This window comes from Electrophorus electricus, chromosome 12 (assembly GCF_013358815.1).
Source record: "Electrophorus electricus isolate fEleEle1 chromosome 12, fEleEle1.pri, whole genome shotgun sequence".
Taxonomy (NCBI): Eukaryota; Metazoa; Chordata; class Actinopteri; order Gymnotiformes; family Gymnotidae; genus Electrophorus; species Electrophorus electricus.
The window spans coordinates 21,182,931-21,201,969 of NC_049546.1; the positions used below are offsets into that span (position 1 = coordinate 21,182,931).

Below are 19,039 nucleotides of genomic sequence, written 5' to 3' on the forward strand. Positions count from 1 at the left end.
TATATGTAATGGGGGAGAGAGAGAGAGCAGAAACATTAGACTTCCCGTTTATTCAATTTCATTCCGGCTGAAGTTCTACAGTGTCAGTGTTGCTAGAGAATGAAAACACCGTTAGGGGTTTTTTTCCTGCATAATTGAGCTGAACGATGACGGCTTATCGTGTGTGTCTTGCCCTCGGGACAAAGCCCCAACTTCTGCAACAGAAGCGGTGATGTTTCAGCCAGCCAAGGAGTTGACTGGGAGTCTTGTGATTTTTAAAATTTTACCTTCTTATTCATGATGTTCTGAAAGTTTTTTGTTTTGTTTTTTTACCCGTGTTAACAGGGCTTTATTGTGAGTACAAAACCACAGACTACCCTAGCTCATGGTCAGAACTTTATACACACGCATTTCAAGTGACATTTTGTGAGAAGCCCATTAGAGTACACACACCACAACACTCCAGGGTTTAATTCATCAGATGGAGGTCTAAATCATTAATGTTATCTTAATGGCCATCTTAAAGCAACTGTTTTCCATTCGGGATACAAATCAATATCCGCACACCCCACGGCAACATTTGTCTGTCTGAGGTCTCGATGTTCTTGATCGTGTCCCATTCAATGTAACAATATTAAAGTGCTTTATATAACTCTCCTAATGAAGTTCCTACACACCCTATTACCATAACTCAATTTAGCCTTTTCACCCACAATATAATCAATGGAGCGCCATGGCAGTAGGAGGAACTGAACAGAATCAGAATGCTTTGTTGTTGATGCAAAGCCCAAATGGTACCTGAACTGTGATCAATGATGTGAACGATCTGGCTGATGGTATTAATTCAGGATATCCTTTCCACTGGATTATTGATCATTCCCATCAATGGGGTATTGTTCACCACTGAGTAAAACAGATCAAGCCCCCAGATCATAAAGCCAAATTAAAACGACCCGATGACCAGTTTTTTTCAGGGGTCACAAATCATTGACAGTCTGTGATCATGACCTTTTATGAAGCAGCTGGTCCAATACGTTGAGGGAAGGAATCTAGAAAATTGTGTCTGTGGACGCTTTATGCTTGAGTTTGTGCTTGGGACTTCAAAAACAGTGTCCAGATAAATTCTTCTTTTTAGATGAATATGCGATAATACTTGTGCAACGTTGTGTAATGTTACACATACCCTCATTTTTGTTTCTGTCATTCACAGAGAAATATAGCATTTTGTAAAAATAGTAGCAGGTTGAGAGCTCAGTGCTTGCATAAAGATAAAAATATCTACTCAATGAAGGTGCTGCTCAAGTGATCAGATTATATAATCTGATCATATATAATCTGATAATTAGTTTGTGTAAACCATTTCACAGAGAACGCAAAGCTCTGTCTTCAATCTTGACCAGCGGCCTAGTCTACAGGTGCATTGTGAGTAGTGAACTTGTGAGACATGAAGGTGTTTGTGTTTCTGTGTTTGTGTTACTGCCACAGGGCTGTTGCCATCAGACCCATCTGGGTGTAAATCTCCCCCTAGAGGCCAGGCTGAAATCTGAGCAGGGAAACGGCACATTAATATCACGGAGGCGCCCTCCGTTGTAGCACTCCATTCAGGCAGGAAAACTGCACAGGATAGTTTACTGAACGCCTCAGGTCCACGTCACTGCTGGACCTCCACATGCTTCCTGCTTGCCTCCGCTTAATGGCACATGGCATGCCCTCTGAGTGGCAGTTCACGAAGGCCCAGGCTTAGTGGCATGTGGCATGCCCTCTGTGTGCCAGTTCACAAAGGTTCAGGCTCAGTGGTGCGTGGCATGACCTCTGCTGCTGAGCTCTCACACAGAAGAAACCAAGACACGAGTTCCTCAGCAACTGCAGATCTATTTTCTGCATGTCTGTGCTTGTGATGCAGAGAGGGAGGGTAAAGACGGAACTGGGCTTAAGGGCAAGCTGTGCTTCTGTCTCAACTCATCGTTCTGTGTGTGTGTGTGTGTGTCTGTGTGTGTGTTGGGGGGGGGCAGGATGACAACACTTTGAACTATGCTTTTACTTGCTGGAGGTTGGACTCATTGGGCTCCATGCTGCCTTTGATATCCGAGAGGGAGCATGTGCGACATCCCTCCTCACGAGCGATGCGGCACTCCAGTTACACGGATAACAAGAAGATCAGGCATACCTGAGGAGCAGGAAGCATCCCGTAGGTCCACTGCAACATCCACCACGCTCGGCGAACACGGCATGAGCGCGGCACGTTTTAACATGACCGTTTAAACGATGCGGCTGACGGCTTCGCCTGGGCTGACTGAGCGTTGCTGTAGCGTGGGAGCACAGCCTTCACGACAAAAGTCAAGGCAGGAAGTCACTTCCCCCCCTGCAGTACATCAACACTGAGACAGACATACTGAGAAGTGGAGGGCTGTCACTAAATTAGAAGTTTGTCTAAATCCTTGAAGAATTCTGAATAAGGCATAAGATATGAGTAAGGTATGAGCTTGCTGGATTCTATCTCGATGAAAAGAAGAAAACAAAATATGGCTAATGTTCTGAAACCAAGTGTAAACATTAACCCACACAAATGAACAGGTTTCAGAGGGGTTACATCTGTTCCTATAAAGCAGTTTTGCCCTTCTTTAAACAACATTCATATGATAAATAAACACTTAAGCCATAGATAAAACATGCATGTCCCTTTCTATTTGCCAGGATTTGATCCTCAGAGTTTTTGGCATTAAATGTGAGCGTAGCGAAGAATCCTCTTCCCACATAATCTGGTCAGTATTTTTTCAGTTCAGTAATGGTGGAGGGCTTGTGACAGGCTCAGGAGAAATTGTTTGGTTTGTCAGCACATTTCTACAAGAGCCTGGCAACCATGAGGCAACTCACTTCCCATAACCCACCATGTGTTACACAGGGCGTTAAAGATTAGATGCTTATGTGAAATTTCAAACTTGTAAAAGAAAAGGTCATAATAAGGAGTGAAAAGGTTTGCCATATATTTACTATTGCCTTGACATTGTGCTATTATAGATTGTTATTTGCTATAAATCCAATGGACTGAATAAACAGGGTCAAAAATCAGATCCAAATTTGGGTAAACTTACTTGAGTTTAGGCTGAGCAAGACTAGATGTCAAGTAGCGTATACTACATGTTCACAGCTCCTGATTTCAGTTACCACTTGGCAACAGTTTGGCACAGGAAATGCTGGCATTTCCCTTCTGATTCATTAACAAAATTAATGAAAACCATCCATGTGGAGTAAGAAGGATCCAGAAGTGTGGGGGGTTTTGTAGCCTTTTAAAAGATCTGATGCTGTTGCTTCCTATGTGACAGAAAACTGTAGATTAACATTTTAACGAAACCTTTTTGCAACATTATGAGGTGAAAGGTTCAAATGTGAGACTAAAATGTGGCATTCACCCTTAGCCATGTGGTGTTGTCTGTGGCTCAGAGAGTGGAAATGAACAGTCAGTTTAGAGAACTGGAACCAAAAACATGTCACGACACAAAAGCAAGAACTACACACATCTGCCTGGAGTGACCCTCGGAGGTAGGGAGTTCTTCCCTGACACATGCACCACTGCACATAGCCAATATCAACCCTGTATTTAAAATATGGCACTAATTTGCTAACATTTTTGAAAGCAAATATTCAACTGAAGTTTAAATCTACAGTCTTTATAAAAAGCTACTACTGTTGCATTTTTTTACTGCTATGTGTAACTCTCATGCACTTTTTAAACGTGTATCTTTTAATCTAATGTTATTCGAGGTATATGATGTATATGATGGTTATATATGATGTATATGATGGTTTACAGTAGTTCATGTTTTGGTGAAACTGCTAGTAAGTACTAGAACTGCAGACAGACAGACAGACAGGCAGGCAGGCAGGCAGACAGACAGACAGACAGACAGACAGGCAGGCAGGCAGGCAGGCAGGCAGGCAGACAGACAGGCAGGCAGGCAGGCAGGCAGACAGACAGGCAGGCAGGCAGGCAGGCAGACAGACAGGCAGGCAGGCAGACAGACAGGCAGGCAGGCAGACAGGCAGGCAGACAGGCAGGCAGACAGACAGATAGACAGGCAGGCAGGCAGACAGACAGGCAGGCAGACAGACAGACAGGCAGTGCTGGGGCTGGTGGAACTGCTAAAGCTGCTAAATTGCTAAATGTCAAGAGCAGAACCTTACACTTAGACCTTCCCCTCCCCTCCAGCTTTCATTGTGGTAACACTTAGCATAATAATGGACTTAGCTGGATTGTTTACCATGCAATTGACATTTCTCAACAATTTGAACATGAATAAAATAAACTTATGTTCATTGCATAAGTATTCACCCCCACCCCCCAGATCAATACTTGGTCGCACCACCTTTTGCTGCAGTTACAGCTGCAAGTCTTTTAGGACACATATCAATCATCTTTGCACATCTGGATCTTGTCATTTTTGCCCATTCTTCCTGGAGCAATTGTTAGAGTTTTGCAGATTGGTTTGTGGATCATTGGCAAATGGTCATTTTCAACCCTTGCCAAAGATTCTCAGTCAGAATGAAGTCTGGGCTTTGACTTTGCCACTAAAACATTGAGGTTCTTGCTGTTGACCCATTCCTTTGTAGCTTTAACGGTATGCTAACAGTTCTTGTCTTGTTGCATGGTGAACCACCATCCTCTTGCAGACTGGAACAGGGTTTCTTCATGGAGTTACCTGTATTTGGCTCCAGTTGGTCAGGACGTGCTAATGAAAACCATTCCAAGAGCTAGATGCTGCTACTGCCATGCTTGGCACTGGAGGTGCAGTTCTCAGTATGGTGAGCAGTGTTTGACTGGGACTACAGGCAGCAGTTTACAACAAGGCTGTTAGAGGAGACCACCTTTCCAGAGATTTGCTGAGTCTCTGTGATGCCTTGAAAGTTTACCCCAAACAATTCCCATTGACTTTTCCTATAAAGTCAAGCTTTGTGCGATGTCCAGGACATAGTTGGCCTACATATAGCTTTTCCCATTAGAGCTGCAGATCTCTTCAGCTCCTTTAGAGCAACCTTCAGCCTTTTGGTTGTTTCTTTGATAACTGCTTTCCTTTACTGGTCACTTCTGATGGATGGCTTTGTCGAGGCAGGGTTTTGGCTTTGGCATATCCCTTTCCATTTCATAATAATGGATGTAATGGCGCTTCATGGAAGCTTGCAATTTTGGGATTTCTTTTTTATGATCGATACTTTTCTACAGTTTTTCCTAGGCATGGTCTTCATGATGTTTGCGCAGGCATGCTGTCAAACTCTGGTTCCGCCTATCACAAGGTGTATTTATAGTGAGATCATATGACTGCACAGACGTGGACTCTATTCAAATAATTAGGAGGTATCTGAAGGCAGTTGGTTGCACCAGAACTAAATTAGATCTTTTTACAGCAATGGGAGAGAATACTTATGCAATCACAATTTTTATGTTTTTAATATGTGAATAATTTTGAAACCTATAGTGGTTTTCCTCATACTTCAATAAATACTATGGACCATGTTGGGTAGATTCATGACGTATAATTACCATTCATTTCAATTCCAAATCGTAATGTAACAAAATGTTCAAGGGGGAGAACACATATGCAAGGTGTTGCGAGAACTCTGTCAGGCCATGGGTTAGCGAGTCAATACTCATCCAAGTCCATTCCCTCCTAATGCACTTTCAAAGAACCGGTGCGAAAGCGGGGATGGAAGCAAGGCCCTATGGGGGCCGGTTGTTTGTGGATTAGACAGATCGGGATGTTCCCTGCTGTTGGCGTGCCTCACTGTGCTGCAGCCCTGCTGGCATCCCTGGACACTGACTGCAGGGTTCAAGCCTGGCTATCTAACGGCTTCTCCTTTTCTTGATGTTCCCCGTGACCCTCAGCAGGACTGACCCTTCCATTCACAGGCGGCCCGAATGACTAAGGGCCCATCAACAGACTGGGGAGAAGTGTAAAGAGATCAGAGAGGGAAAGAGGGATGTGGGAATGCAATTTTTTTTATTGGTTTACCTTAAGCTTGTACATATTGGTGTTTCTGCAAGGACATAGTGTTGCAAATGTTCCTGCTTTCTACTGAAGATGATGCATAAAGATCTGGTTGCTCACTCCTGTGATCACTACAGCTAAGAGTGATAGTGACCCACTGTTTCCCTCAGATTCCAGATACTGGATCAATAGCATAAACGTGTTTACCATTATTGCACAATCGGGAGTGTGGATAAGATACGGACATGAACCTTCAACTAAACCTTTCAGCTTTCAAAGTTCAATGATATGCATTTTTTTTTTGTATGTGATAGGTTTGCATTCTTAGCATTCAAAAGAGAGAGCAGCTGAATTCCTTGGTCAAAGGACCTTTTTTTACATGGTGAATAGAAAGGTGACTGATTATCACTGTTAATACAGCCTTTGGGTCATGTGACTGCCCGATATAAGTAAGACAGCTGAGACTCTGAGAGCAGACATATGCAATACACTCATGTTGTTCTTAGCGAGGCAAGCAGACCTGATCCACCAAGCAGTGTGTATGTGTAGGCAACACATCCAGCAGTGTGCATGCATAGGTAACACTCTGCTTTTGAAAGACCTCAGCTGAAATCATACCATGTGCCCCGTATCCTGAGCACATCTAAAGATGCCTCGGCTGTGCAATAAAGCAAAATTACATTCATCACATTGCTTAAAAATGCAGGTAGAACGTGCATTGTTTACCTAAATAGAGTTGGTAGCCAGTAGTGAAAACATGAACCCAGGATGACAAATTTCATTCCCTCTCTCCTTCCTCACTGCCTGTGCAGCACTGGAGACCAGCCAGTGCTAACAAGATGCCACAGCAGACAGGCCTCAGAAAACAGGACTTTAGGTCCTACTCTCTCATCTGACACTTCAGGACGGCATAGTGGTCAGAGGAGTTCCCACGTGAGCTTATGAAGCGCCTAAGATTCACGTCATGTGCCCTCCTTTAAACTAGCCAAGCAGAGGGGCAGAAGGAACTGCAGATAAAAATGGATTCAACGCAGAAGGAAATGTTCCAGGAAGGCTAGTAACCGTGAATGACGTCAGTTCTTGTGCTGCCCGTTCTGCATGGCTGCTTTTAGAGTCAAATCTTTTGAGCTGTATCTCAGGCTGTTATGTTTACCTCTTGGTACTTGCTACTTCATAAAAGCATCTATCGCACAGTTTAGCTCACGGTCAGTCCCAAAACTGTTACACCAATAAGCCACTATGCCATTATCCTTGTGGTTTTGATCTTATTAGGCTGAATCCTAACATAAGGTTGAATGCTTCATTAATACAAACCATCACTTTAATCCAGCATAATTCAATTTATCTGAGTGCTTGGTATTCTAAAAGTAGAGCATTTCAAAAGCCAGACCAAAAACCAGTCCGTAGATTTTATGGAAAGCACATAATCTGTAATGGGTCCAGTTATGTGATGTATTGTCATTTCTGCTTAAGGATCCATGTCATACAATCAATCAACACAGCATCCATCTCCTGGAGATACTCTGCATTAAGATGTGTATTGTGTATGCATCTAAACATGTAACATTACATATTATAAACACATTTTAAAATGAAGAATAAAAATGAGTAACAATTGCTGGATCCCATGCAGTAACTTATGACATGTGCATCTTTGTCAAAACATCCTTCCTATCCAGCAGTCTCATTATGAGGACAGTAAATAAATATCACACTTAAAGCCTTCCCAGAGAAATAAATGCCAAGGAGCAGGGATTAGAAAACATGTATTGAAGAAAGTGCCCAGGCTATCTGATAATCCTTCCTCGTCTTAGTCGATGCGAGTCATTCTTTTCCCGTGGGTCACAGCTCAGCTCCGGATTCTCAGACCAATCCTAGTTTAGACGGCAATACCATTCTAGCGCAATGACTGACAGCTATCAGACTGCCAATACGATACTTCCTCGTCCTGTCTGCACTGTAAAACAGGCTGAAGGATGAAGGGTCAGGACATTCTCTAGATCTGTTCTGGTTAGGAATGTAGAAAAGTACACTACTGCAACGGGATTTTTAAGCAAGAGCTCTGAATCACCTATGCACTGCACGCCCATCACTTCCTCATCCTAGGAAAGCTAAGTCTCTTTCAAAGCTCTCTTTCTCTCTCTCTCTCTCCCTCTCTCTCCCTCTCTCTCTCCCTCTCTCTCTCCCTCTCTCTCTGGTCTGCAGTGCATCACTTAACTGAGTCAAGTATCAGAGACAACATTACTTTCTGTTGTACGTTCAAACATTGTGACTATTTTCCATTTCTCACAGACTCCTTCACCCAGATAAGCTTCCAGAGGCCTGATGTCCTGTGTAAGCAATGAGCCAAAGAAATGATAAGGATTTGGAATAAAAGAAATGCCTTTTTTTGTAATGTGTCATCCACGTTTTTCTAGGTCAGAGAACAGTGTGAGTTTGATGGTGTACTTATTTACATCCTCCTGGAGACAGAGAGCCTGAAGATTGGGCCTTATTCTGCCTGGAGGTACAGCGATGCAGAATGGATATGAATGTGCTCTTGTGCTAAAGCTGCATGACAGCTGAGTCAATAAGTCAGAGCTGAAGTGCACTGAACCCTGCCTTTACATGCTCTCAGTGTGCGATGCTCACTCTATATCGGGAGTATTCTCCAAGTTCTAAAGGTGGGCATATCGGTTTGACCACTTTTATTGATGAAAAGTGTGGCATTTTAAATGGCATTTTAAACGCCGAACTTGTGGCAGTTTTAATCATGCCCGACTGCAGTCCAGTTGTTTCTCTTGAGTCTTACATCATGTGCATTTGCCACATAATAAATGTCTGTTGAGAAAGTAATGGTGCAGGTCATGTTCTATAGGCAGAAGGTCATGTGCACAAGTACTCAGACTCACACCACAGTGCCTGGATATTCTGTCCCACCTCACAAGAGCACGACTACGTAAAACACGGGTTCTCGGCTGTCTGTAAGCGTTGGAGAGCTGCTTGCAACCTAACTACAAAAACAGCCATGGAGTTAGTGGAAAGTTATGAAGTCACTGGAAAGTTATGGAGAAGGATGGAAGGAGAAGCCGGCGGGTGGAGAAGGGGTCAGGAGCAGGGCGTTAGGCGTCGGGCCGGCCGTGGAGGCTGGCGGAGGAAGGTGTCTGGGAGGCAGGATAGTTCCGAAGAAGGCGGTTCTGCCGTCTACCAACACACAGGAAACAGGAAACAACAGCATCAACGCCGCCGCCTTATTCCTGTACATTAGCTCCTGTGGAAACAGAAAAGAAATTTGGACGAGGCCTTCTCTCACACCGACGTCTGCTGATATTGTACAGCTCCCCCGTCCTCCCTGTGCTGTGTGTCATATTATAGCTACGGACCGCATGCATGCATATTGATTGAGACAGCGGGCACGCTGCTGATCAATGTGATCATAGGCAAACGCTTACCCAGTATCCAGCTCTGCGGAGGCGCAACGTTATGGCATGAATAATGAAATTCCAGAAAAGAGCTGAAGATGAGAGCCTGGAGGAGAGCAGCATGCATAATGTAAGCCATCAATAGCCCCTGCTCTCTTATGAAGCCCGTTGCTATCAGTGCAAATGTGTGGAGGTTATTCCACGCTCGTTCACGTTTACGTGTGACAAATATTGGCACAAAAGCGAAGCTGCTGGCAGCAGAGGCGAGCTCTATTATCACACGTCGCTTCCCAGGAAAGGCGGTGTTTAGAGCCGCTTATTTATTGATGTACCCATTTAGATTCTCACCATTCAGCTGAGATGGACCTACTATTGAAAACGCAGCTTCTCAGACAGACGTGAAGCACTAGTGCTGAGACTGAGAATCGTTCTCCTCTTCACCAGCATCTTTAATGGGAGTACTGATCAGAAATAAAGTTGCAGACCTTAACATATGTCACTATCAGACCTGTGTCAACTGTGGTGGCACATTGCTGTTAAAGGTTATTCCTGTAATATACATCTCTTTTTTTTTTTCTGTGCTAATAAGTTCAAGTCCACAGAAGATCACAGGAAGATGGATTTTACATAAAAATGTAATTATGTAATCTAGGAAAAGACAAGTTTCGGACATAAATGTTCAGTTTATTCCAGATGAAAATGAGTTTATATTGTTTTTCTTGTGCACATATGATTTATTGTGAACAGTTTCAAACTTGCGAAAAATGGCTTTACACCAAGCAAGCTCAGCTGTTGTACTAGGAAGGACCTTCCTAGAAAAGATTAACATAATCTGACTTGTTTGTTTACTTGACTTAAATCATCTGAGCAGGAACACCTACTTATGAGATGCTTGTAATCTATGGCAAACTGTTAAAGGATTCTGAAGGACCTGTAACACACTGCAGGTTACATAACTCTGTGCTCATAAAAGTAAACTTGTGGCATTGACGTACACAGGTTAACACAACAACGATTACATTTGGAGCTCATATGGTTATCACTCCCTCAACCTAATCACTACAGGCTCAGAGTAAGTGCAGGAGAGTGGGCGTGAGGGATTGCCTACACTTAACAAATGCTGTGACTTCAAGAGATACAGTCCAGACGAATATTACCCAGTTATCCTGCGCGAAAGCTGGAGGATATGGATTCATCCGGGTGTTTCTGAGCACACAAACACAGATCTTTCAGTGACAGAAAAGTTTATGCCTTCACATTCTCTTCCTGTGCTTGTTATGTCACTCGGGTTTCACCCATAATGTCTCTTTCACCACTTTAACTTCCTTCTTTAGGCCTGAGCCTTACTTTATACCAACAGGCTGCCCGTGGGATGGTATGCAATATGGCAAACATTTTTTTTAGAGCTTGTCAGAACTTGTTGCATCATGCATGTCCATCTTCAACTGACAGCTTCAGTGTCAGCTGAAGCCAAACCAACACTTGCTGCCTTTCTATACTCATTAAAGACCAAGACCTAAGCTTGTCAGGAATGTGTTTGTTTGACCTATATTCTTTTTTATTACTATTTTAAGATGAAATAACCCACATTCTCTCACTTTATTGAAATTAAGAATTTTAAAATAATAGGTAAATATTGTTAAAGTTTTAAAATGCTGTTTATTCCCGCAGTCCAGACATGCCCTATGTGGAATGTAAGATACAAGAACAGCCCATTTTGAAATTAATGTTGCCCTAATTCACAACAACAAACTCATTTACATATCTCTGCCTACAGCAGTTTAGCCCCACCCACTTACATTGCAGTTCTGAGGTGTGTTTCTGCATGGAGTGCTTTTTGAATGAGGCAAAATACAGGGCAGCTAATCAAACAAAGCTAATTAATCTTACATCCATCTTAAAGGCACAGTACCAAACAGCCTGTTTAATTCTAAGGGATAACGAGTGGTTGTAAAATGGTCCTCAGTTAATTATGACTTTTTTCAGAACATAAAGCCACACAAATGTTGTCAGGGAAAAAAAAAAAGAAAATGTAGGATATGGGCCCTTTAATACGAGCATCTGTCAGCTGGAACTTTACAACCACCCGGGCCCGAAAAAATCTGCCACTCAGGGTTTTTTTTCAGGCATTGTGAACTCAGGCATGTAAGGACCAATCAAATGAGGGCGTTATGGAGTACTACTGAATTACACTCTGATTTAGGAATGCTGGCCTGTGAGGCATGGATTGAAACAGCTTTGAATTAGCCCACCAAATGCACCTGTAGCTTACAGCTCCAGGGACCTGCTGCGCGTAGGTGGGCAGGGATGTTATTCCATACTGAGGGTGTCTCAGTTACATCATTCTCATTTGTTCTCCTGCTGAAATCGCTGGGGGCTCTAATGCTGGTCACATCAGCATGCAGGAAAGCCACAGGAACCGATCACAGCCAAGGCATGCAGTCAGCAATGACTGCTGGGAGCGCAGAGAGCCACCACGTCATTCCATTGAACATGCTAACCCTGCCAATCTCAGCCAGAAGGATTCAGAAGGAATCTGAGAACACAGGACTAAGAACTAGGGAAGACTCTTTATTTCCAGTTTGTGAATGTCAGTCAGACCATTATGGCATTGATAGCTTTGGCAAAATAAAATAATTCTAGAAATAGCGAGAAAAACCGATAAGCATAACTGCAAGTCTCATGAAAACAGATTTTCACGAGACTTGCAGGGCAACTGCAGGTCACTGGTTTGGGTCAAAAATATAAAGAAATTCAAAGAGATTCAAGAAATTCAAACAGGGCATTTTCTTGAAGTGTATTTTCTTGGAGTGTGTTTTTGTGGAGTGTTTTTGTACAGTGTGTTTTCTTGGAGTGTGATTTCATGGAGCGTGTTTTTATGGAGTGTGTTTGCTACCACCCCATATTTTCCCTGATAGAGACCTTCCTTGTCCTGCTTTCTCTGGCTGTGTTTGTACTAACGTCGCTGGGAAACCATTCACTGGAGCTGTGATGTCCTCTTCCTTCTTCACACTGAAGCTACAATGCATCGGCAAATTACCTAACCACAAACACTCTAATAAACTAAGGAAAGCAATGAAAATATAGACAGGCTTCCATTGGCAAACATCACTGCCCAGAGAGGACAAGCTGTGCTCCCACTGCCACCTGGGATTGGTGGAGACAGAGCTGACTGGGTGTAGCAAATATGAATCAATTATTAGACCATTAAACTATAGGAACCTTCGCCACATCTCTCTTGAGTGTCTTGATTGAAGCAATAAAGAAAAACTGCATTACATATTAGATTTGTGGCTTCTTGTCACAGACTAAAAGAAAAGTTTTTTTTATTGGTCTTTATTGTGGATGTCTGTTAGATTCTTGTTTGTTTCTTTGGCTTTAATTTAACTTATGTGTCTTGTATGCTAATAAAGTGCTGCTGAATTGTACTGAAATGAACTGAGAGAAAGAGGGAAGGAGAAAAGGAGAAACAGAAGAAGAAGAAGAAGAAGAAGAAGAAGAAGAAGAAGAAGAAGAAGAAGAAGAACAACAACAACAACAACAACAACAACCTCTTTCCAGATCCTGGAGGTCTTTGTGTGGGGCCACACAGTGTCCGTGCCAGCACCAACCCCACAACCGAGCCGACTCCACACACAGCACATCAGTCTGCCCATATCACAACCTTTTATTTGTCCCCTTTCCCCTGTGTTTTGCAGTAGCTCGCTGGCCAAGCCGACCAGAAGTGTACAACTGTGCTTTGGGCGGGAACATCAGAGAGATAAGCGGGAAATAAGTCCACTTTCCTCACAGTGCTGTCCACACATTCAGCGCAGAACTGAGGCGTATGATAACGGCACGGGCTGCAGCAGAAGAAGGCTGTTTGGCCTCACTGCATTGGTCCGATCCACAGGGAGCACAGCCAGCTCTGATAACGCTGGGAGCAACAGTGGCCAAACGCAGGCCGATGGCGACATGCCAAGAACATGCACCCTTACCAAGCAGAACACTCATTCCCACCAGGAACTCTGAAAGTCCAGACATATAAGATATCTATTCCTGTTCAGTTTACCTCTGCACTCATTTGAATATTTATTTTAAGACACTCTTTTGAAAATTTAAAGATGCATAGAACATATCATACCATAATACTTCAAATGAGCATGTTTCAAATGCAAATCCCGCTTATGCAAAACAAACACTGGACTGTACCGTAAAGGTTTTGTCTGATTCAAATTTATGCCTCTAATTATGCTGAAGCCAGATCATCTTACACTGAACATTTCAAAGCGAGCTAGGTGCTAACCACTTCAGCTCATTCATTGTGTGGTATTATCGAGATCGAAAGCAAGTAACTAGCCAACAAGGTAAGCCAAGCCAACTGCTAGCAAGCTCCAGGTCACTGACTAAATATATTAAGATGTTATAGCAAGCTTATTTACGCAGAGATTCCTTTTATTTTCCTGTCTGGGTCTCATTCAGAGAAATAGCCTTTGTTGTCATATAGATCTACAATATAAAATGCATCTTTGTCAAGCCATTTGTCACTTAGCAAAATTTACAGTTAATCAAGAAGCCATAATTGGGAAGCTAACTACCTCAGTTACCTCAGTACGTAAGTTGTCGTTTAGTTATTCCACTGACAAAAACTGGATAAAATCACATAGCATTGTTAGCCAGCTGCACAAAGATTCTTGATATTGTCTAAGGTTGGAGCACTTGTCCCAACTTGCCCAGGATCCTGTTAAATATTAAGATTACATTTGTCATTGCTAAGTACAAGGCAACGAATGCATTCTTTGCACATTCTTCTTCTTCAGAAGCTGGGGTCAGAGCATGAGGTCAGCCATTGTACGTCACCCTGGAGCTGAGAGGGTTAAGGGCCTTGCTCAAGGGTCCAACAGTAGCATCATTGCAGAGACACGATTTGAACAGACAACGTTCTTATTGGCAACTGAAAGTCCTGCTCTCTAGGCTACCACATCAGTTCTGGCTGTGAAATGGGCTAGCGTATGCTAATGTTAGGGTCATACATTTTAATCTGTTAAGACTTTAATGCAACAGCCCAGGATTTTTGGAATTGGTCTGCATTACAACTGTGTTTTGCTTACAGAGCAATAAAGTTTTATGCAGTTTCAGGAAGAGAGTTGGAAAATCAGTTAGATTCCATTAAAAAAAATTTTTTTAGTCAATGAGAACACAGGAATTCATGAATTCTATGGTTCCACAAAAAGCAGGTGAAATAAGTTATTTATTTTCTGTTAGTAGGATCTGGTAGATCTCTTATCAATAAGAGAGAGGTGTTTATTGATGCCAGTAATATAAAAAATATAAAGAAATCTTCCACTTGCATCAAATTCACTTTTCATGGCATATTTCTGCTTCACATAATATATTAAACAATTCAATTTTATTTAACTTATTTGATTTATTGGATACAGTAAAACTTGGGTACTAAAACTCTACATTTAGATGTGAAATTTTTCAGGACAATATAAGCTACAATTTCAAGTGTTATCACCTTCAGAGTGATAATGTCAAATATGATATATTAAAACTTGACAAAGTTGACACAAAATACATAGCATGAACTAACATAACCATACTAAAAATCCATTTGAAAGTCCAGATTAGAAGGGTTTTGTTTTGTTTTTTTATCTGATTTCCTTTGTAGCTATGCAATCAGTCTGTTCAAATGCAGAACAGCCTTCACCTCTCACCAGGCATCTCATTGGCTACAGATCAGCTGTGATGTCATCACAGAACGTTATAAGGGCTCTCACAAAAAACCTACGAGCCACATTCAATGGGGGCGCAGCCCAGTGGAGCAACTGTGCTTGTGAAAGAGAGGAAAAGAACGAGAAAGAGCAACAGAGTGCAAATTACCGAGAAAGAGAGAGAAAGAAGAAACAGGCAGAGAGATAAAGAGCTGGAGCATGTAAGCCCATATTAGGGGGACCTCTTTAAGGACTTCTGCAAAGTGAGAGTTTTCTTAGTTTGAATGGGAAAAGATAAAGGTGGAACATGGGACTTTATTTATGAAGGTTTGTGAATGATTTACTTTTGATCTGTTAACCTTGTTTTTCTTTCTATGTGTTTGGCTTTCTATGTGTTAGGGTCTCATTCTTGTTTGCTATTTTAAATGTTTTATCCATAAATGTAGTTCTTTATTTCATTCATTTATCTTTTGTATTTTCTTCCTTCCTCCCTCTCTCTCTCTCTCTCTCTCTCTCTCTCTCTCTCTCTCTCTCTCTCTCACTCTGTCAGCTCATGGAAACCACACAGACCCCTGTTTCTATGAACTCTTCTGCACTGGTGAACATTACCGGCTCACCCACCTACCCTGAGCTACACATGGTCCTGTTGGGCATCGCCATGTCCATACTGGTCCTGGCCATCGTCTTTGGCAATGTGCTGGTGATCTTAGCCATAGCCCGTTTTCAGAGGCTTCAGAATGTCACCAACTGCTTCATCATGTCACTGGCCTGCGCCGACCTGATCATGGGACTGGTGGTAGTGCCCTTTGGTGCCATCTACATCGTTCGCAACACGTGGCACTTCAAAAGGTTCTGGTGTGACTTCTGGACTGCCACTGATGTGCTCTGTGTGACAGCCAGCATTGATACGCTCTGTGTGATCGCCCTGGACCGGTACTTGGCCATCACGTCGCCTTTCCGTTACCAGTCCCTGCTGACCAAGTGCAAGGCTCGAGTCGTGGTTCTGCTAGTGTGGACTATAGGCGGGCTCATCTCCTATCTGCCCATTTATTTGCAGTGGTGGATCTCTGATGACATCGTGGCAGAGCGGTGCTATAACAACACCACCTGCTGCGAGTTCCACACCAACCGCACCTACGCCATCACCTCCTCCATCATCTCCTTCTACATCCCCCTGGTGATCATGGTGTTCGTCTACAGCCGCGTCTTCCAGGAGGCCAGGAAGCAGCTGAAGAAAATAGTGAAGACCGAAGGCCGCTTCCACCACGATGGCGGACAGCAGGATATGTGCAGCAGAACTAGAGCAGATGGCGGCGAGACCCGGGTCACCAAAAAGCCCAAGTTCTGCCTGAAGGAGCACAAGGCTCTAAAGACTCTGGGCATCATCATGGGCATCTTCACCCTCTGCTGGCTCCCGTTCTTTGTGCTCAACGTGGTGGTGAGCGTCCGCGAGGTGGAGGACATAAAGGTGCTTTTCCGAATCCTAAACTGGATCGGATATGCCAACTCGGCCTTCAACCCGCTCATCTACTGCAGAAGCCCAGAATTCCGCTACGCCTTTAAGGAGATCCTGGGCATGAACAGGGCACACCACCCCAACAAGAAGCCGTGCAACGGGTGCGGGTACAGCGGGCACAGCTGGCAGAGTGAACAGCAGGCACGGAGCAAGTGCTGCTCGGAAGACAGTGACCTGGCTCATGGGAAACCAGAGAAAAAGGAATGCGCGTCCACGGACCGGACCGACTCAAACGGAAACTGCAGTACATCCATCACAAACGTACCGTGAGTCACCTTTAAAAGCCCCAACACATTCCACTGAATCTGCTTTGCTAAATGTCCAAGGCAAATACAAGGCTCCACATCAACAGGTCCTCCTGGTGAGTGGACATGGGGCGAGGGTGGAGCCGGAGACATTTCAGGGTGGAGAGTCTACACCTTTTCAGTTTTAGGTTTTTCAAATTTTTTCTTCTATCATCTACCTCACTGAATATTTCTCTCCTGTTTTCATATGTTGTGTTTTATTGTTTGTGTTACACTATTCCACGACATAAATCAAGAGAAGAGCAGAGGGAGCCGAGTCTGGTATCCAGTGTGCATAAATGATAATAATAATAATAATAATAATAATAATAATAATAACAATAATAGGCTTTATGTGGTCAAACAGATATTAGTGGTTAGGGATGTCGTCCACAGGCTGTTGCTGTCTTTAACCCTTCTGTAGCTCCTCCTTATTGAGTCACATTCTATGGAAGTCTGCAGAATAAGCAAATGTATTAAGCAGCTCATCATTTTTGCTTTATTTTTCATTTTGAAATATTTCAAAGGAAACAGTCTGTTGTAGAGTACTGTTGGGTTTTTTGTTGTTGTTTGTTTGTTTGTTTGTTGTTTATTATCTGCTGTTGTTTGACTAAAGAAGCATTTTGAATACCAAACTGATCTTTCATTGCTCATAAGTGATATGAGGACCAGCTGATCCAGAATCAGCCCTTAAGCCAACCCTGGGTCAGTCCTCAAGCAGACCTGGAGTCAGCCCATAAGATGACCTGGGGTCATGCAATAAGCTTAAGGCCAATGCCTGTGTATTACCAACAAAACATTTTTCAGCTCTCAAATACAGTGCAGTAGTAACTGGTCACTGATACAAGATTTTACTTTGTACTCCAGTCTGTAGTTTTTCAATAAAAAACATATCTGTGAGGGTAAAGTACAAAATGTCCTCTTTTATTGGAAAGATATATATATATATATATATATATATATATATATATATATATATATATATATATATATATAAAATTTTAATTTATTTATTAATGTTCCCTCCTTTAAAGGGTTCAAAGTAATAATGCAAAGTAAAAAAAACTGGTATGTTTGGTACTTGGTTGCAAAATCTATTGAGTAGATTATCTGTGTGTGTTATATCTGGTAATATAGCCATCATCCCTGCCTTTGTCAGCAGTGTTCTGTTTGCTTGTTTGCTTGCTTGTTTGTCCTTCAATATTATTTTCAGAAAGGCAAATGCTCAGTGTGTTTTTAGTTACTTGACTAAATTAGCCACTTACAAACCCTGCACATTTTGCCCCTGAAAAAACTCCAGATTACCTTTCAGAACGATGCCTTGGCTCAGCATAATGCCTAATGGTGAAAGCATCCTCCTTTGGGTTTTGATGCATTTGGTCAGTTAATATTCTCCTTTAGACTAGCTTTGACCAGCCACTTGGCACTCAGATCATTAGAAAAATACAATTGGGTGAGTTCCACGCCTGCTCACTCAGCTGTGGTTTACAGAGAAGATGCTGTTCTTTCGGCATGGAGTCTCTCCGTCTTTTGACACTTCTTTCATATGTCCAAGATACAGGCTAATCCTCATCTCATCTGTCCATCACATGTTCTACCAAAACTCGACAGACTTTTCTTTGTTCTTTTTTTTTGCAAGCCGTGACTTGGCCTTGTTAATCTTGAGGTTTAAAAGTCTAGTGTAATTCCCTTTCATGTTGGGTTATTCTTGCATTTATTGTAGTCTCTGACACTGTGTCTACATACTCTCTGTTCAAGTGAGTCTCCACTTTCTTGTGTGCTCCTTTAAAATGGGAGGTCTGTGTATAGAGTGTAATACCTACACGCGTCACCTAATGTGGATGTACATACCCTGATAGTCTGCACTTTAGCCTCACTGTCGTTATTTCAAATCCCATGTGGAAAGGCAAAACAGAAGTGAAACTGTACCATAGTTCAACTACTTATGGACACCACTATGTCTACAGTTACTGCTTACATCTGCTATTACTGCTCAGATACTGTCTGGTTCTTTCCTTCAGCTCCAGGCTGCTTTTCAACCTCTTGGTGGGCACAAGTATAGCAGCTGCCAAAACTGGACTGCGTCCCCCAGGGGAATGTTCTTGGACCTTCCGCAGCTGAGTAAGGTCCAACAAAACAACGTATAAATACCCAAAATTGTGTGTTTATCTAATGGCCAAAA

General features: G+C 42.7%; 1 protein-coding gene across 1 annotated transcript; it reads left to right on the plus strand.

The window, feature by feature from the left end:
* Positions 1-15,157: 15,157 nt before the first annotated feature.
* On the plus strand, positions 15,158-17,786 carry adrb2a (adrenoceptor beta 2, surface a). The gene is made up of 2 exons (XM_027025741.2): positions 15,158-15,384; positions 15,608-17,786. The coding sequence occupies exons 1-2, from the start codon at positions 15,379-15,381 to the stop codon at positions 16,841-16,843; spliced, it is 1,242 nt and encodes a 413-aa protein (XP_026881542.2). The 5' UTR covers positions 15,158-15,378; the 3' UTR covers positions 16,844-17,786.
* The last annotated feature ends 1,253 nt before the right edge of the window (positions 17,787-19,039 follow it).